Below are 18,723 nucleotides of genomic sequence, written 5' to 3' on the forward strand. Positions count from 1 at the left end.
CTGGGGTACATGTGCAGATCATGCAGGACTGTTGCCTAGGTACACACATGGCAACGTGGTTTGCTGCCCCCATCCCCTCATCACCTCTATCTGGTATTTCTCACTCGGTCACCCAGGCTGGAGTGCAGTGGCGCGATCTCAGCTCACTGCAACCTCTACCTCCTGGGTTCAAGTGATTCTCCTGCCTCAGCCTCCCGAGTAGCTGGGACTACAGGCATGTGCCACCACGCCCAGCTAATTTTTTTTTTTTAGTAGAGACAGGGTTTCACCATGTTGGCCAGGTTGGTCTTGATCTCGCCCTTGTGATCTGGCCACCTTGGTCTCCCAAAGTGCTGGGATTACAGGCGTGAGCCACAACGCCCGGCCTATAAATCCTAAAGCAATTTCTAGTCACTGTAATTAGGAGTGCTTTTTGAAGACTAGATTTTGACATATATCACATTATGCTGGCACCGTTCACCAGGATGTTCAGCTTTCAGAAAAAAGAAAATCAACAAACCCAAAGTGGAATCACTTCAAAATAGTATTCAGAAAAAAACTGATTTGTGACCTTAGACAATGCCAGAGAACCAATTACAGTCAGATGCCAAAACTAAGGGGCTTGACCATGTTGGCCAGGCTGGTCTCGAACTCCCAACCTAAGGTTATCTGCCCACCTCGGCCTCTCCAAGTGCTGTGATTACAGGCGTGAGCCACCACGCCTGGCCCAAAATGCTCTTTATAAAACTATATGAAGTAAAAAAGTGACAGTAAGATAAGGCTAATTTGCTATTCAAGAAAGAAAAAGACTTTTTTGAGACAATTTCGCTCTGCCACCCAGGCTGAAGTACAGTGGCACAATCTCGGCTCACTGCAACCTCCGCCTCTTGGGTTCAAGAGATTCTGTCTCAGCCTCCTGAGTAGCTGCGTTTACAGGCGCACGCCACCATACCCAGCTACTTTTTTCCTACGTTTAGTAGAGATGGGGTTTCACCATGTTGGTCAGGCTGGTCTTGAACTCCTGACCTCGTGACCCGCCTGCCTCTGCCTCCCAAGGTGCTGGGATTACAGGCGTGAACCACCGCTTGGCTAGAAAATGACTTTTTAAAAATTTAGCATAGCCTAAGCATACAGTGTTCATAAGGTCTACACGACTGCACAGTGACGTCCGAGGGCTTCCCATGGGCTCTCACCACTCACTCACTCACCACTCACCCTCCCACCCACCCAGCCAGCCTCCATGTCTCACGTGCCCAAGCACTTACCAGGGGTGTGTGTTAGAAGCAGCAGATAACCCAAGATTTCTAGACTACTGGGTTGTCAGTCATTTTGGTTACATGATGACTGGTAACCATAGTAGGCGGGGGACAGGGGTGCTCATCGTCATGCAGTAGTACAGTAGGTGGGGCCAATGTCCACAGAGATGTCCCTACTGAGGTCAATGGTCCTCCTGAGAACCTTTAGAGACCAACCGGCCCAGCAAAGCAACCTGGGCGTATGCCCTAAAACCTGCGGTCCCTGCCAGCAATTTGTGGCACAGACATGCCAGCAGCTGTGGCTCCCAGCCAACCTGGGAGGGTGGGGAGAATGGGAGCAGCCAAAACGCAGACATGGCAAACCCAGCTGCGAAGCTCGAAGGAGCTAAAGAGAAAGCACCTGTCCTCTGCACCCAACTCCAGGCCCACCTCCTGGACACACAGGCCCAATGCCCCTTGGCAGGCTCCTGACGGCAGCCCAGAGGCTCCTGCTCACCTCTGGCCTCAGGACTTCCTTCCTTTCTAGACTTAAAGGGATCCCGGGTCAGAAACACCCTTTCATTCCAGCGTCTTCCCTTCTCTACCCATCTTTCGAGTTGCTTGGCATCACGGTACTAGACTAGGAAATACTACTTAATTATCTGGTCTCTGTCCTTTCTCTTGGGATCCCTATTACGTTTTCCTGAAAAAAATTTAAAAAGATGCTCTTTGTATAGCTGAACAGAGAGACCACACGATTTCACTGCCTTGTCAATTACAATGGGTGCTTTTGAAGTAGTCATGCACCACCCTTGGGCGATGACAGCGTGCAGACGTGCAGACGGTGGTCCCGTTAAGGGCATGACACCATCTTTTCACTGTACCTTTTCTATGTTTAGACATGTTTAGATACACAAAGATGTACCATTGTGTTCCAACTACCCAGAGTCTTCAGCACAGCAGTGTGCTCCGCAGGTGCGTGGCCTAGGAGTCGTGGGCTGCACCTGTGGCCTAGCTGTGCCACGGGCTGTGCCATCCAGGTTAACATGAGGACCCGATGCCGTTCCCACAGTAAGGAAAATGCCTGACAACACATTTATCAGCACCTGTCCTTGTCATTGTGTGACATGTGACTGTATCTGGTAGTAAACTGTTTTCAAAGCAATTAAACCTAAGATCTGGGTGCTAAGACACACAGGCCACCCCCGGGTGCCCATGCGACTCCGCGCCGTGGGGCGCACCTCGCTGTTGCTGTAGCGTGCCAGCTCCGAGATGAAGCGCATGTGGTCCTCACGGATCTGGATCATCTGCTCACAGATGTTGTACTGCGGGCTGCTGCCGGACGATGTGCACGTCCACCTGTACGCAGAGAAAGCACCTGTTACCCGCAGGAGTGCTGGCAGCCACGGCACAGGGGCAGCTAAGGATGCCTTGTGTGACGCCTGAGACACACAAACAGCTGTCACTTTTTTTTTTTTTTTTTTTGAGAGTCTTACTCAGTGGCCCAGGCTGGAGTACAGTGGTGCAATCTCGGCTTGCTGCAGCCTCCACCTCCCGGGTTGAAGCGATTCTCATGCCTCAGCCTCCCAAGTACTTGGGACTACAGGCACGTGCCACCACACCTGGCTAATTTTTGTATTTTTAATAAGGGTTTCACCATGTTGGCCATGCTTGTCTTGAACTCCTGACCTCACGTGATCCGCCTGCCTCGGCCTCCCAAAGTGCTGGGATGACAAGCTTGAGCCACCACGCCTGGCCAGCTTTTACATTTTTAAAGTGTTGTTAAAAACCACAGAAGAATACACAATGGAGACCACCTGTGGCCTGTCAAGCCTAAAATATTTGCTGTCTGTCCTTTACTGAAAAGGGTTCTCAACCCCTGAGACTGAGATGCAACTTTGCCAAAATCGTGGCTGAATGGTGACCGTAGGTTGGCTATGGGCACAGTGCTCAGTACAAGTGCAGGAAAGCCTCCAGAGGATCAGATGGCTCTGTAGAGTCTGCAGTGCGAGGACGGTCTGCCAGCAACCGGAACTGTGCTATGGATCCCTATAGTGGGGCTGGTGGTTCTCCACAGAGTAAGATGGTATACGGTTTAGGAGTTAGGGCCATACTGTCTGCACATGTCACATCTGTCATACTGTCAGTTTCTTCTTGTTTTCTTTTTCTGAGGCAGGGTCTCGATCTGCTGCCCAGGCTGGAGTGCAGTGGGGTCATCTTGGTTCACTGCAACCTCCACCTCCCAGGCTCAAGTGATCCTACCACTTCAGCCTCCCGAGTAGCTAGGACTACAGGTGTGTGCCACCATGCCCAGCTAATTTTTGTATTTTTTTGTAAAGATGAGGTCTCATCGTGTTGCCCAGGCTGGTCTCAAAACTCCCGAGTTCAAGAGATCCATCCATCTCGGCCTCCCAAAGTGCTGGGATTACAGGTGTGAGCCACATACCCTGCCCTATTTTTTTTTTTTAAGACTACCACCCAACACTGTCCAGTAGGGAACCCTAGGATGACGAAAATGTTCTATAACTGTGCTGTACAACACAGTAGCTACCAACTACTGAACATTTCTTTGTTTTCTTTTTTTTTTTTTTTTTTTGAGTTTCACTCTTGTTGCCCAGGCTGGAGTGCAATGGCATGATCTCGGCTCACCGCAACCTCTATCTCCTGGGTTCAAGCAATTCTCTAGCCTCAGCCTCCCAAGTAGCTGGGATTACAGGCAAGCACAATCATGCCTAGCTAATTTTTGTATTTTTAGTAGAGACATGGTTTCTCCATGTTGGTCAGCCTGGACTCGAACTCCTGACCTCAGGTGATCTGCCTGCCTCAGCCTCCTAAAGTGCTGGGATTACCAGGGTAAGCCACCACACCCAGCTTACTACTGAACATTTCAAAACGTGGCTGTTCTAAGGAAATTAAAATTTCTATTGTATTTTTCAATAAACTTAAATGTAAATAGTCACATGTGGGAAAGAGGCTACAATACTGGACATTCAGCACCAGCCTGAGAATGTTAACAGTGTTAATCTCTAGATAAACAAGCAGGATGTTCTCAAACTGCATGTTGAGGACACTGAAGAAAGCTCAAACCGGGCAGCTTTTCTCTCCTCCTACCGAGATTTATTTTCCTCGTAGTGGGCGCTGGTCTTGATGTATCTTGCCAGTTCTATTTGCATGTCCCCAAATAGTGGAACCACCTGGAGTTGCTGTATTCAAAGAACAAAAAAATAGGGTCATTATGTATGTTAAGTCACCACATACATAAGCACAAGGAAACTGTGCAATGCTAGTAAGTACTCTGGTTTGAATGCTACCTCTGCAAATAATTCATTACGAAAAAACTGTAAATAACTTCTACATTCGGTTTGAGAGGAACAAAATACAATTTAAAAACCAACATCTACAAAAACTATTCAAATGTTAAAATTAACCTACCTACCCTGTTGCTAGATTCACAGTCATGAAGAAATCAGCGGTATTTCCATATACTAGCAACAATTAGAATACCAAAAATTAAAGAGAAATACTTTGCAATAGCACCAAAAAAAAAAAAAAAAAAAAAAAACCATGAGTAAATCTAACAAAAAAATGTGCAAGACCTCTAAACAAAAATACTACCCCATAAATTCTAGAAAAGGTTCTCGATAAATGGAGAAATAGATCATGTTTGTGCCTAGGAAGGGTTCATATTTTTTAAATGTCCGTTCTCTCAACATGGATCTATCATCAATCCCAAGCAATATTCCAGGAGGAAAAGAATGGTTTTGGGGGGGAATCATGTGTAAATCAGGAAACCAATTCTAAAATGCATTTCCAAAGGTGAAGTGATGATATCTGAGACTGTCTTGAAGTGTTGAGATACGTTAAGTTTATGAATACTGAGGAATGCTGAGTGTACGACAGAATGTATGGTTTGCTAGGAAGAACGATGGGAAGGAAAACGTAGCCAACCCCCACCCCAGAGTAGAAAACTACTGGGGGCATTCCTAAGTGGCAGGACAACGTATAAATATCAAACACCAGTTAAAACAATGACATAAGACACCTGCCCCTGTGGCTCCCTTGTGGAGAATATGGTTTTGTTTGTCTGTGATCAGTGGTAAGCAGGCACCAGCTGCCTACTTGGTATATTTTGTGCATTATAAAATACCGATTATTGTTAATAATCATCACCTGTTCAGAGAATAAATGCGTGGGTCAGTGTCTACTCAGGGCCTTCAGCCCTGAATGCTGTCAGCCCCTGAGGCTCTCAGCTCAGAAGGCTGCTGTCCCCCAGTCAGCACTAGATCCACTTTGCTGTTCTATCTGGGTGTCTGCCGCTCAATTCCTTTAGCGCCGTCTGGGTGGAGATCTCTACGGCCAAGCTGGCTCACAGTATTAAAGGACACTGGAAGACACACCCTTTCAGATGAGGAGACCTGTTAGGAAGCTACAACCATGAAGGCAGTGTGGCCTGGAACAGCCGGGGAGCCTTGTGCACAGGACAGAGAACCTGCACAGAGCCACAGGCAGATTCACGACCTGAGCAGCACTGCAGAACAAGGGGCTTTGCAATAAATGGGCGGGCCCAACTGGGGAGCCACCCTGGGAAGGACCCAAGGAAGTGAAACCCCCACCTCCTACCACGCACGGAAGCCAGTTCCAGGGGGGTCAGATCCAGATGAAAAAGGAAACAATGCTTCTAGAAGCTAACACAGCAGAAAAGTCTCATGAGCTGGATGTCAACCAAGCTTTACTTAGGCGGACAGTAATGACAAGATTCATCTATGGGACTATGCTAACATTACGAACTTCTGTTCAGCACGTAACACCACTGAGAAAGCAAAAAAGCCATTGGAGGTGGGAGGAGGAAGGAACTATGTTGGTCAAAGCATGTAAGTTTCCATTTCACAGCTCAGGTAAGTTCTGGAGACCTCATCTATGGACCAGTAGTTATGGTTAATAATGCACTGAATGCTTGAAATGTGCTGAAAGAGTGGAGCTTGACTGTTCTCATCACACACAAAAAAACAGCGTTGTGAGGTGATGGACATGTCAATGAGCTTGAATTCATCATTTCACAACATGCATGTGTATCAAAATATCACATTGTACACCATAAACATATATAATTTTTATTTGTCAACTATATCTTAACAAAGCTAGGAAAAAAATGAAAGGGTAATCCTCTCAGGGGAGAACACATGTATGTTGAAACTTAAGGCCAGGTGCAATGGCTGAGGCCTGTAACCTCAGCACTTTGGGCAGTCAGGGCTGGGCAACATAGGGAGACCTTGTCACCACTGAGTTTAAAAACTAGCCAGGCGTGCTGGCAAGCGCCTGTAGTCACAGGGACTTGAGAGGCTGAGGTGGGAGGAATCACCATGGCCTGCTACACTCCAGCTTAGATGACAAAGCAAGTGCCTGACTCAGAAAAAAAACCAAACAAACCAAAAAAAAATCTCACTTGTACCCAACAAAGGACATGTATCCAGAATATACAAAGAACTGCAAATCAACATGGAAAAAAGAGCAGAAGACTTGAAGCGGCGCCCCACAGAGGGAACAGGCTAGTAACACGGAAGGCCATGAGGGAAACATGAATGAAACTACAACGAAACAGGAGCCAATTCGTATTCATCCTCCAGATGCCCACCCCCCAAAACACGACAGCGCTAAGTGCTGGCAAGGATGTGGCACCCGGGAGCACGCTCACTGCTGATGGGAACGCAGATCAGGACAGCTGTGCTGGGAAGTCGTCAGGCCGTAGGTAACTACCAGCCCTGAGAACAGACACGCCCTGTGACCCCCGGTCCCTCTCCTGGGTATGCACTCAACAGACGGCACTCAACACTGGAACAGAGAAGTCCCGGGGCAGTCGTAACACCATGACGGAAAGTTATGAGTGACAGCTACAGGCTCCCTCCAGGATGCACCTCGGTGACAGAAGCCAGACGCAGCAGAGCACAAACGGCACAATTCCCTTTGTATGAAGCTCCACCCAGGCAAAACCAGGGCAGTGCAGAACAGAGCGAGGCTGCCTCTGCAGACAGCAGAAAGCGCGTGCCCCAGACTCCACTCAGCCTCAGCATTTCCTGACGCAGATCATGGTTTCACACAGGACTCACTTCCCCAAAACTCAAACTGCGCACAAGTCAATAAAAACATTGATCTAAAAACAGGTAACTCACCTTGAAGTACTTGTCAATTTTGGATAAGTTTATTCTTTTCTTGGCATCTAACTTATAGATGTTACTGACACTCCCATCCATCAGGTACAGCCCAAATCCCATCACCTGAAAGCCAGAAAATGAATGAGGCAATAAAGCCCAGAACTGCAGATTTAATTATCCATAATTATGGACTTACACTGTAACAGCTGACAACTTCGAAGACACAATTGGAAACACATCACAAAGCTCTATCTTTAGGCTGCTTGTCCCGTGCTCAAAAAGCATCATTTCATCCTCACTGAAACTGTGCTACAAAGTGGGGCTGGGCTTCTAGGTCGGTCGCTAAAAGCTGAAAAAACAAATCCTCTAGTAGCATATCCCAAGCAGTAGGGCTACTCCAGAGCTATTAGCTTGGTGCAAAAGTAATCGTGGTTTTCTTGTCATTACAAGTAATGTCCAATGTGCAGCCACATGTAACCAGTTACATTTTGGTGTCTGCAAACTACAAATTCTTTTGAGATGGAGTCTCGCTCTGTCATCCAGGCTGGAGTGCAGTGGCCCAATCTCAGCTCACGGCAACCTCCGCCTCCCAAGTTCAAGCAATTCTTCTGCCTCAGCCTCCCAAGTAGCTGGAAAAACAGGCACCCATCACCATCATGCCTGGCTAACTGTTTTATTTTTTATTTTTAGTAGAGACAGGGTTTCACCATGTTGGTCAGGCTGGTGTCGAACTCCTGACCTGAAGTGATCCAGCCGCCTCAGCCTCCAAAGTGCTGGGATTACAGGCGTGAACCACCGCGCCTGGCCAGAAACTAAAAGTTCTTAACGTGGACTAGCCAACTGCATGCTCCAGTGCTCCACAGGGGCTCGTGGCCAGGGCTCCCACTCCAGCTGGTGCAAACACAGTTTCTGCTGTCACAAAGCACTCCATGGACAGTGCTCCTTCAGCCCTGAGTTCCTGCCAGTGCTCTCCTGCTCAGGAAGAGTCTGGGGGGCTGGACTGGTGGGACACCCAGCAAAGGGTCCCCCAAGGCCACCCTGCAGAGGTAGAGAATAGAACTGCCGCCCATGTTTCCTGTGAGAAACGCAAATGATAGCCAGGCACGATGGTGATGGGCGCCTGTAATCCCAGTTACTTGGGAGGCTGAGGCAGGAGAATCGCTTGAACCCAGGAGACCGAGGTTGCAGTGAGCTCAGACCGCGCCACTGCATTCCTGCACTCCAGCCTGGGCAACAGAGCGAGACTCTGTCTCGAAATAAATAAAGAGAAATACAGACGAAAACACAGATTATATGAACAACAATAAAGAATATGGTGAACCAGCAAAAGCCTACTTTAATTAAAATGGATGACACAGGTATAGAAATCCTAGGAATCACATCCTTGACAAGTAGAATCTTGGATAACCTCTGTCGCAAAACAGCTTAAAGGCTGGGCGTGGTAGTTTACACCTGTAATCTCAGCACTTTGCAGGGGACAAGGCAAGAGGATTGATTGAGCCCAGGAGTTCAAGACCAGCCCGGGCAGCAAGTGAGACCTCATCTCTACAAAAATTCAAAAAGCTTGGCATTGGTGCCAAGGCCTGTGGTCCCAGTTACTCAGGAGCCTGAGGCGGAAAGATGACTTGAGCCAAGGAGGTTGAGGATACAGCGGGCTGTGTCTTCTGCACCACTGCACTCCAGCTCGTGACAGAGCAAGACCCTGTTTCAAATTAAAAAAAAAAATGCTGGGTGCAGTGGCTCAAGCTTGTAATCACAGAGCTTTGGGAGGCAAAGGCAGGAGGGTTACTTGAGCCCAGGAGTTTGGGAATAGCCTGTACAACATGGCAAGATTCTCTCTCTACAAAAAATTAAAAAAATTAGCCAGGCATGGTGGCATGCATCTGTAGTCCCAGCTACAGGGAGGTGGGAGGATCGCCTGAGCCCAGGTGGTTGAGGCTACAGTGAGCTGTGATCGTGCCGCTGCACGCCAGCCTGGTCAAGAGCAAGACCCTGCCTCAAAAATAAAACAAAAAAGCAGCTTAATGCTGAGAGAATTTTTGAACCAGATCTCCTGGCTGGCACCTTCCCCAGCGTCAGCGTGTGACACACTCGTGGGTTTGTGAGAGCCTGTCGCGCGGGTGTGTGCAAGAGCAGGGCGCTGTTCACGCACACGGCAGCATGCGAATGAGACAAGGCTGGCAAAAGGACTCTGGGTGAAGCAAGCACAGCCTACTGACAAGAGCAAGGCCATCCCTCGGCAGAGCCACCGGCTGGCATCCCCACACACGTACTTTGAGAAGCATGTGTTTCTCACTGGGCGTCAAATACATCCTGTTCTCGTAGTAATCCACACACAGATTCACGATGTCTGCCAGGAGCTCCTCGTAGCCAGAAATCACTTCGAGCTGCTGCTGCAGAGACTGAAACGCAGAGCAAGAGACTCATGCAGGGGCCCGGTGCCCAGCCGGCAGCTGAGCCCGTCAACCTGAATGTGCACACATCAGCCCTACCTGTGTGATCTTGTTGTGATTGGCCAGGAACATGGACAGATTCTGCGATTCCTGGATGGACTGCGGATCTGCCATTTTACGTAGAAATTGAGCGGCCCTTTGAAAACAAAAAGAGTTCATCCCAAAACGCACCAATGTGCCCCGTTAAAAAAAAAAAGCCTGGCTTGAATGGGATCCTTTTCCTCTACAGTCATCTGCAGAAATGTGGATTGATCTCGGAGGCCAGCCATGATTTCAGCCTTTCCAGGCATCTCTGGCCCTGTACTCCAGGTCACTCTTCTGCCAACTTAGACACGTCGTGCACAGCCTGGGACAGCTCTGCACCCTGATGGTCACAGCTGACCGGCTTCCTACAGGGCCCCTGTACACTGGTACACGCCCACCTCATCTAGGGGCCTAGGGCTCCTGGACTCTGAGTCTAAGAAGGGTCACCACCACCTCCGTGACTCCCACAAGCCCGGCCATGAAGACAGCTGGCACTGGTGACGTTCTCTGCTGGGAACCCTCTGGACCACACCTCCCCAGGCCACCTCAGGGACCACTGGTGCCCAAAGCCCTGAGACAGAGCCCTGGCTTTTGCCACCAATTTGTGGCTACACAATTTGGTGTGCACAAAAGGACCCGTACAATGAGGCCCAACAATACAAAACCACAAGGCTGTGCTGAGCTGCGAGGTCTGGCAGAGCGGGGTGAAGGTGGGGTGTGAGGATTCTGATCGTCTAGGGCTGGACCCCCAAGAAGGTTCAGTGGAAACGGCCCACATACGGATGGGTGTATGCAACCCGAGCCTTGCCGGTTTCGTTTTAAAAGTTTCCACGGTGGCCGGGCACGGTGGCTCACGCCTGTAATCCCAGCACTTTGGGAGGCCGAGGCGGGTGGATCACAAAGTCGAGAGATCGAGACCAACCTGGTCAACATGGTGAAACCCTGTCTCTACTAAAAATACAAAAAAAATTAGCTGGACATGGCGGCGCGTGCCTGTAATCCCAGCTACTCAGGAGGCTGAGGCAGGAGAATCGCCTGAGCCCAGGAGGCGGAGGTTGCAGTGAGCCGAGATCGCGCCATTGCACTCCAGCCTGGGTAACAAGAGCAAAACTCTGTCTCAAAAAAAAAAAAAAAAAAAAAAAAAGTTTCCATGGCAAAGACTGATAACTTATCCCAACCTTCATTTCTTGCCCTTCCTCTTTAGGAACGAGCCACAGGGGCATACCACCATGCCTGGCTAGTTTTTTTTGGCTTTTGTTTTTGTGTTTTTTTTTTTTTTTTTTACAGATAGGGTCTTTCTGTGTTACTCAGGCTGGTCTCAAATTCCTGGGCTCAAATAATCCTTCTGCCTCAGCCTCTCAGGGTGCTGGGATTACAGGTGTGAGCCATTGCACCTGGCCACGTTTGCTTTATTGATTTGAGTACTTGCTGAGGCAGCAGGTAGGGGACCAAGGAAAGGGTCAAGGACATATTTTCTGTATTCCTCAAGCCTCACCCTAACCACACGAGTTGTCTTGGCAATGACACTTAGAAGACGTTATACTAGCAGCTACTAGCAGATACCAAAAAAGCCAGGTGCATGTGTCAGTGTGTATGGCGGGGGTCTTGGGGGGAGTGGTGGTCTGGGAAGGTGAACCAACAGGGGTCCCAGACAGAGGTCAGAAGAAGAGGCAGCGGTAGGAGCTATGGAGCTGCCCCAGGCCCACTGTTTGGTGCTCAGGGGAACCTGGAGGTGGTGAACACACTGGGGAAGGGGCTCCTGGAGGGGAAATCCTCCTCCCTACCACCTTGCACGAAGCAGCCCCATCTGCAAACTGTTTTACAGAGTAGACTTTAGAATAAAGGCGCTGCTGCTAAAAGGAAAAAACTCCACAACTTATAAGTACTTTTAAATATTGAAAATCACTGATGCTGGCCACCTCCCCCATTTCGCTGAAAAGCCCACACAGAGGCTGAGAACACTGCTGAAAATCACACAGAACTGGGTTGTTCGGCTGGGACCTGAGCCCATGCCAACCAGGGAGTCCTGAGGCCAGAATCCCACAGATGCTGATATCAAACGAGGACCCCTTCAGACCTCCAACCTGAGAGGGGCTCACAGGTCAACCCCAGAGACCTTTCTCTAGTTCTGAAGATCCAGGCTTCTGTGCAGAGCTGGTGATTTTAGGTGATAAATGGAACAGTGCCTTATTTCACACGAATGAGGCTTAAAATTCTGCCTGACCTAGCTTGACTCCTACTGCTGCCTCATTTTGTCCCAAGTGGGTTTTGTTTTTTTTAATAAAGACACAGCAACAGTTGTATGATTTAAAATGAAACATAACTAGAGCATATTGAGATGCAAAGTAAGGTCTCTTCAAATTTAATTTTAGAGCTGAGATGCCTTACTTAGTAGAGGAAATAGAAGTCAGCATCTCATTCCAGCAAAACATGTCTTCAACAGCACAGAGCACAGGCTAAGCAGAACTGCCTGCCTGTCTGCCACCCACCACCCCGCAATGCCCCAGGAGCACATGCCGGGCCATGACCACCTCCTCGGCTTGTCTCGTCAGCATCTCCAGAAGCTCTATACATCCAAAAAGAAAACCACCAGGGACAGGAGCTGCATGGAGGACCTCGAAGCGCAGTGTGACCTCAAGACACCCCGTGACTGTGCATGGGCCCTGTCCCTATGATAGGGGATGGTGCTCACGTGCTAGGGACCCCTGCGGGCGAATGACCAGCACTGAGGACGGCAGCCCTGACGTCCAAGGGGCTGCAGAGGCCACCTGACACCTTGCCAAGATGCTCCCTGAGCCTGATGCCTGTGCTGTGTGAGCTGCGCCTCCATCTTGTGCGTGTCTGTCTTCCCAGGGGCGCAAAGATCCTCCACCATATGTGACGACAGCCAGGGTGTCCAGAGCCTGCTCTAGCTTTGCAAAGCCACATGCACTTATCTGCTGGCTCCCCTCACCTTATCCCTCAGAGCAGGCGCTCACACAGCCCAGGCACTGAGAAGTAGCTGCTGCCTGCAAGAATTGATGACTTCACACCCACGGACACATAACGTGCTAAGCGCAAGACAGGCCACGGAGCTGGGTGCTCGCAGGAGGCCCGTGGTGTGGCGCAAGGCCAGCGCTCACCTCTTGTACGCCGAGTGGTCATTCTTCACGCTGCACTTCATGTTCTTCAGCTCGTCCAGCACCGCGAACATGTTGATGAACTTGCCTAGCGTGATCAGGTAGGCTTCGGACACAAAGTCCTTCCTCCTCTCCGCGTGGCAGAGGCGCCGCACCTCGCCACAGAAGCGCTCAATGGCGTTCCTCTGTGCAGAGGAAGCAGGAAGGCGGAAAACTGCAGATCAGTGAGGAGCCAATCCCACGTCCCAGCTTCAAGCACCTGCAGTCACTGCTCCTCATTAGAAAAGTGTTTACAGCGTGGGCAACCGCCCCTCACTGAAAGCCGCTCCCAACCGCCTGCTCCATCATCACCTGTCTTACACTTTATAAACTACGTCACTACAGTAACAAAATCCTGCTGATTATTTCAGCACAATTACTGAGGTAAATGCTCCCGTAAAACATCTGTCAAACTCAGATGCTCTAATTTTCAGAAGTGAAAAGGGGAGAGATGTTTTCTTCCTGGTAACTTTTAAGGTAAAACAAAAATTCATCTCCTAGTTAGTTCCATCTCATCTCTTTGCTAAAGGACACCATCATAAAAAATACAGATGTTTCCAGAATATTTCTTTAAAAAGCATGCCTAGCCAAGGCCAGGGTGAGGACCACCAAAAACGGACAGTCAGGTTGAAGCTGACAGCAAATAAATACCTGAAAGACCAGATGAATCAAAAGCACAAACTGGCCGGGAGCGGTGGCACACACCTGTAATCCCAGCACTCTGGAAGGACAAAGCAGGGGGATCACTTGAGGTCAGGAGTTCGAGATCACCCTGGCCAACATGGTGAAACCCCATCTCTACTAAAAACATAAAAATCAGCTGGGCATGATGGCAGGTGCTTATAATCCCAGGTACTCTGGAAGCTGAGGCGGGACAATCACTTGAACCTGGGAGCGGAGGTTGCAATGAGCCGAGATCACGCCGAGAGCACTCCAGCCTGGGAAACAGTGAGACTGTCTCAAAAAAAAAAGAAAAAAAAAAAAAAAAGTACAAACTGGCAGAAAGTCAAAGCATTGCACTTGAAAATGACAGAAAGCAGGCTCCATGAGGAAACACGAATTCACTCTCAGAGAAGAGAAGGGAACCAGAGAAGGAGTGCTGACTCCAAAAGAGCATGTGACACTTCAGACTGTCAAAGCTTTGGCCCCATTTGTCTCAGGAACGGTTACGGCTGCTTTAATCTGCAGCCACTCTGTTCAGGGCATTCACAGTGGCAGCGACGGGCAGGAAGGCATCAGCAACCCGCCCCTCGGTGTTATGCCCCCAGATTATTTTGCCATTTTACCTGGAAGTACATAAAATTCATCAGTTTTGTGACCTCAGGCTCCAGAACCTCCACGGTTTTCTCATAAATTTCCACTCTGTTAGGCTGCTCGTTACATTTGACCTGGGAATAAAGAAACAGGGATGACATAAAAGGCTTCAGTCCAGCCAGAAGCAGCCGCTGGGCTGCTACAGCTGGCAATCCCGCCCTGCCGTGGAGCAGGAACTGGGAGGAGAGTGGGCCAGGCGTGCGGGGCGGGGCGGACCTGGCAGGGTGTGGCTGGAGGGGAAGAGGCAGGGGCGGGCACCTGAGGGATGGCCCGGGAGCAGCTCCTCCAGGTGTACAGCATGACAGCATATTCCTGGCCCTCCTCCAGCATCTCGTTCTGCAACAGAACACAGGGCAAATCAAAGGCAGGCAGGGAACAAGCATGGAAAGCAGATGCCAGCTGCCAGTATCTGGACAAAGCGCCATGAACTCTCCTGAGCACCGGAGCCTGCATGCCAAGACACAGTCGCTGAGAAGCTAGGGACGCTGCAGTTTGGCGCCGGGGGGGCCACAATGACCACCCGAAACACCCCACAACTTCTGCAGGCGAGAGGGGCGTCAGAGATGTGTGGGCATCTCTGAGGGATGCCACAGGCGCCACACTGTGCCTCCACTCAGCCCTAAACAGCCTGCTGGCATGAGCCCTGCAGGTGAGAACACGGGCGGAGGGCTCGGGGCAGACGCCCCACCCAGTGTGAGCACACACAGCATCCTCGTGGCTTCTTCACTGGCTCAGAGGACCGCCCAGTCCCAGAGAGGACGAGAGGCAGGGCTGCCAGCCCCAGGTGTGCTGAAGGAAAAGCTAGGAGCATGCCCACAGCACTGAAAATCTAGGCAGTGTCCACAGGAAGAGGGCTGTCATTACTGCTGTAAAATTGCTTTTGCTTTCCATTGGTTTTTTTTTTTTTTTTGAGATGGAGTTTTGTTCTTGACATCCAGGCTGGAGTGCAGTGATGAGATCTGGGCTCACGGCAACCTCCACCTCCCGGGTTCAAGTGATTCTCCTGCCTCAGCCTCCCAAGTAGCTGGGACTACAGGTGCCTACCACCATGTCGGGCTAATTTTGTATTTTTAGTAGAGGTATGGTTTCGCCGTGTTGGCCAGGCTGGTCTCAAACTCCAGACCTCAGGTGATCTGCCCACCTCAGCCTCCCAAAGTGCTGGGTTTACAGGCATGAGCCACTACACCCAGCTAGTTATGCATTTTAATGATCTCATGGACATTTTTTCTTTTTTTTTTGAGACAGGGTCTCAGTCAGGTTGTGCAGGCTGGAGCGCAGTGGTGTGATCAGGGCTCACTACAGCCTCAACCTCCTGTTGCTCAAGCAATTCTTCCACCTGAGCCACCTGAGTAGCTGGGACTACAGGCACATGCCACCATGCCCAGCTACTTTTTAATATTTTGTGTAAAGGCGGGGTCTCACCATGTTGCCCAGGCTGGTCTTGAACACCTGGACTCAAGCAGTTTGCCCACCCAGCCTTCCAAAGTACTGGGATTACAGGCCTGAGCCACTGCGCCTGGACAAGAATATTTTCATGTCATGAAAGTGTACTGGAGAAAGCAATCCTTAATGGCTACGTAAACCATTTTGTAAATGTGCACAATTCAACTGTTTCGGCACACTTACTTAGTTTTTCCTTTTATCTCTTTTTATTATGTAAAAAAAAATGCTGCTGGCCGGGGGCGTTGTGGCTCACACCTGTAATCCCAGCACTTTGGGAGGCCGAGGCGGGTGGATCACGAGGTCAAGAGATCAAGACCATCCTGGTCAACATGGTGAAACCCCGTTTCTACTAAAAATACAAAAATTAGCTGGGCATGGTGGCACGCGCCTGTAGTCCCAGCTACTCAGGAGGCTGAGGCAGGAGAATCGCTTGAACCCAGGAGGCGGAGGTTGCGGTGAGCCGAGATCGTGCCATTGCACTCCAGCCTGGGTAACAAGAGCGAAACTCCGTCTCAAAAAAAAAAAAAAAGGAAAAAAAGCGGAACTGTAATAATGCGATTCCTTTATAAATCCCACATGGGCGCACACCTGGTGTGTGTGTGTTCAGCATGAGCATTAACAGGGGACGCCCTCGAAACACTGACAAAGGTTTTCTGTGGGCCAGAGACACTGAATTTTCAGAAAGAGCGAGCACTGTTTTTATACTAAGAAAAACAAAGACTGTCTTAAAAATATAAGGCATTCCATTCACTTTCTTCCCTTTTTCCTCACTGCATAGTATGGGATACTACGGGATAATCCCAACAAGTATACATCTCCCCTTCACCGAGCCCTTCGCTTTGTTCCCAGACAGAACAAAGACACCGCAGTGTTACCATGCTGGAGTGGACGGTGGCTTGCTCAATGTATCTCGCGATGCCAGTGACAAATGCATTTCTGTCTTCAAAGTTAGTGTTGAAATTTGGCTGAAAGCAAGAGAAAACCCGTCAGGTGGGGTCGGACCGCAGGCTGCACGTGCACAGCTGCTGCGCACCCACCTGGTAGAGCAGCGAGGACGGCGGGGGCTCGATGCACGGCTGCTGGTCGGGCAGGGGCAGCTCCTCCAGGAGCTCCACGTTGGACAGCGCGTCCTCCAGCGTCACCTGGGCCGCCATCCTGGGCTGGAATGACACACAAGGACCCCTGTTCTGTGACGAGGAGGGGGCACCTGACAAGCTACGAGGCGGGTGCCCAGGCCTCCAACCCCTTCCCACTCTTCTGAGGGCACTGGAGATGGCTGACGTGGCATGACCGATGCTTGGAGTCACGCATCCCTCAGGGCACACAGACCCGTGGGCTGAGAGGCCCTGTGCAGCTTTCCTTCCACACTCACTGAGAACAGGCTGTCCTGGCTTCCAGGAGGGTCACAGTGTGGGGGGCATGGTTCCTGCCACCACGCCCACTATGGGGGCTGCCCCACCCCAAGTTGCTGGTGCTGAGGATTCTGGAGGCTCTGACAACCCCTCACAGTGCCGGAGGGCTAGCCCCTCTCCAACGGCACATCTGCCCACCAGAGCCTCCCTGAATTCGGCCGCGTCCCAGGTGGTGCTCTGAACACTCCAGGGACTGACATAGAAAAGACAGGTGCTCTGCTGCCTGACACCAGCTGTCTAGCTGCACAGACAGGCTGAGATCACAAAGAGTGGGGGGCGGCTGCAGCGGACAGAAAGTGCCACGCTGCACCTGGAGCAGAGGTGAAGAAATGAAGGCAGACATTGTCTAAACACGCCTTCGGTGCCAGCTCCAGGGAGAGGGGACAATCTGTCTTCTGCTGAATCTGCTCCAGTCTCAAGGGGTACTCAGGGGCAGCCCTGCCCTGGAATGGGACCAGAGGCAGGTGGGCGGCATTCTAAGAAGGAAAGAGCAGCAGGTGGCCTGGAGGAGACACTGAACAGAAGGAGCCCCAAGTCTCTCCTCCTCCAGCACCAGCATGGGCATAGAGTTGCACAGCAGGGATGGGTAGCCAGTCCCGGTGCACTGGCCGAGGGTGGAGAAGGGAAGCTCCAGGGACCCAGGAAGCCCCAGGGGCAGTGTAGAGAGGAAGAAGCTCAGAAGAGACAGCTGACAAAATTGCTCATGAGCTTCGAGCCCATCCTCAAGCTGCATGGGTGTGGATCTGATCCTCTCCACACCCACACCCTGAGCCCACAGCCAGATGGCCACCAGCAGCACACAGGGGACAGGTCCAAGAGGCAGAGCAGGGGCTGTGAAGCCTGAACTGACATGGAGCTGCCGTCCACTGAAGGCAAGTCTCCTTCAAAATAAAAATACCAGCATCCTCCTAGCATTTTAACAAGACCCATATCTCATATACTGTAACATCCAACCATCCACCTACAGTCCAGGCTAGTCAGCACACAAAGAAAGAGCAATGTCTGAGCTCCTGCGGGAAAAGACAGTCAACACGCTCCAACTCCAGAATAACACAGGTGTTGCAATTACCCATCTGACTTTAACGCAACTACTGTGTTCAGAAATGCTTTAATGATCATTCGCACTTCAAACTGAATTAAAACATGGAAATCAGCAAACAGCAAGCAAAAGCACGATATAAAAAAGAACCACATGGAAATTTCAAAACTAAAAGACACACTACTGTAATGTTAAAAAGAAAAAAAACAAAACTTGGGAAAGATTCAGTGAACTTGAAGATAGACCAATGTAAGTTACCTAATCCGAATACCAGAGAGAAAAAAGACTGAAAAAATTGGGAGGACCTTTGGGACAAGAGAAAGCCTAATCTGTCATGAGAGTGCAAAAGGAACAGGAGAAAGCAAGCAGTGATGAAACACAGCTGAAAAAAATGACAGAAAACTCCCTACATTTGGAAGAAGACTTTGTCTACAGATTCAAGAAGCTCTTGTTTCGATCCCAAACAAGGCAAACTCAAAGAAATCCACACCCAAGGCTGGGTGCAGTGGCTCATGCC

The 18,723-nt window shown here is 50.1% G+C and overlaps 1 protein-coding gene across 1 annotated transcript in view; it reads right to left on the bottom strand.

The window, feature by feature from the left end:
- The window catches only part of CYFIP1 (cytoplasmic FMR1 interacting protein 1), a 78,907-nt gene that overhangs the window by 55,511 nt on the left and 4,673 nt on the right, over positions 1-18,723 (bottom strand). Inside the window, 10 exon segments of the mRNA XM_074400146.1 lie at positions 2,456-2,573; positions 4,326-4,417; positions 7,382-7,486; positions 9,637-9,765; positions 9,856-9,952; positions 12,963-13,144; positions 14,285-14,386; positions 14,571-14,648; positions 16,631-16,720; positions 16,793-16,915. Coding sequence (XP_074256247.1) covers positions 2,456-2,573; positions 4,326-4,417; positions 7,382-7,486; positions 9,637-9,765; positions 9,856-9,952; positions 12,963-13,144; positions 14,285-14,386; positions 14,571-14,648; positions 16,631-16,720; positions 16,793-16,909 — 1,110 coding nt within the window. The 5' untranslated portion in view covers positions 16,910-16,915.

The sequence above is a fragment of the Saimiri boliviensis genome, chromosome 5 (genome assembly GCF_048565385.1).
Source record: "Saimiri boliviensis isolate mSaiBol1 chromosome 5, mSaiBol1.pri, whole genome shotgun sequence".
In the NCBI taxonomy this organism is placed as follows: domain Eukaryota; kingdom Metazoa; phylum Chordata; class Mammalia; order Primates; family Cebidae; genus Saimiri; species Saimiri boliviensis.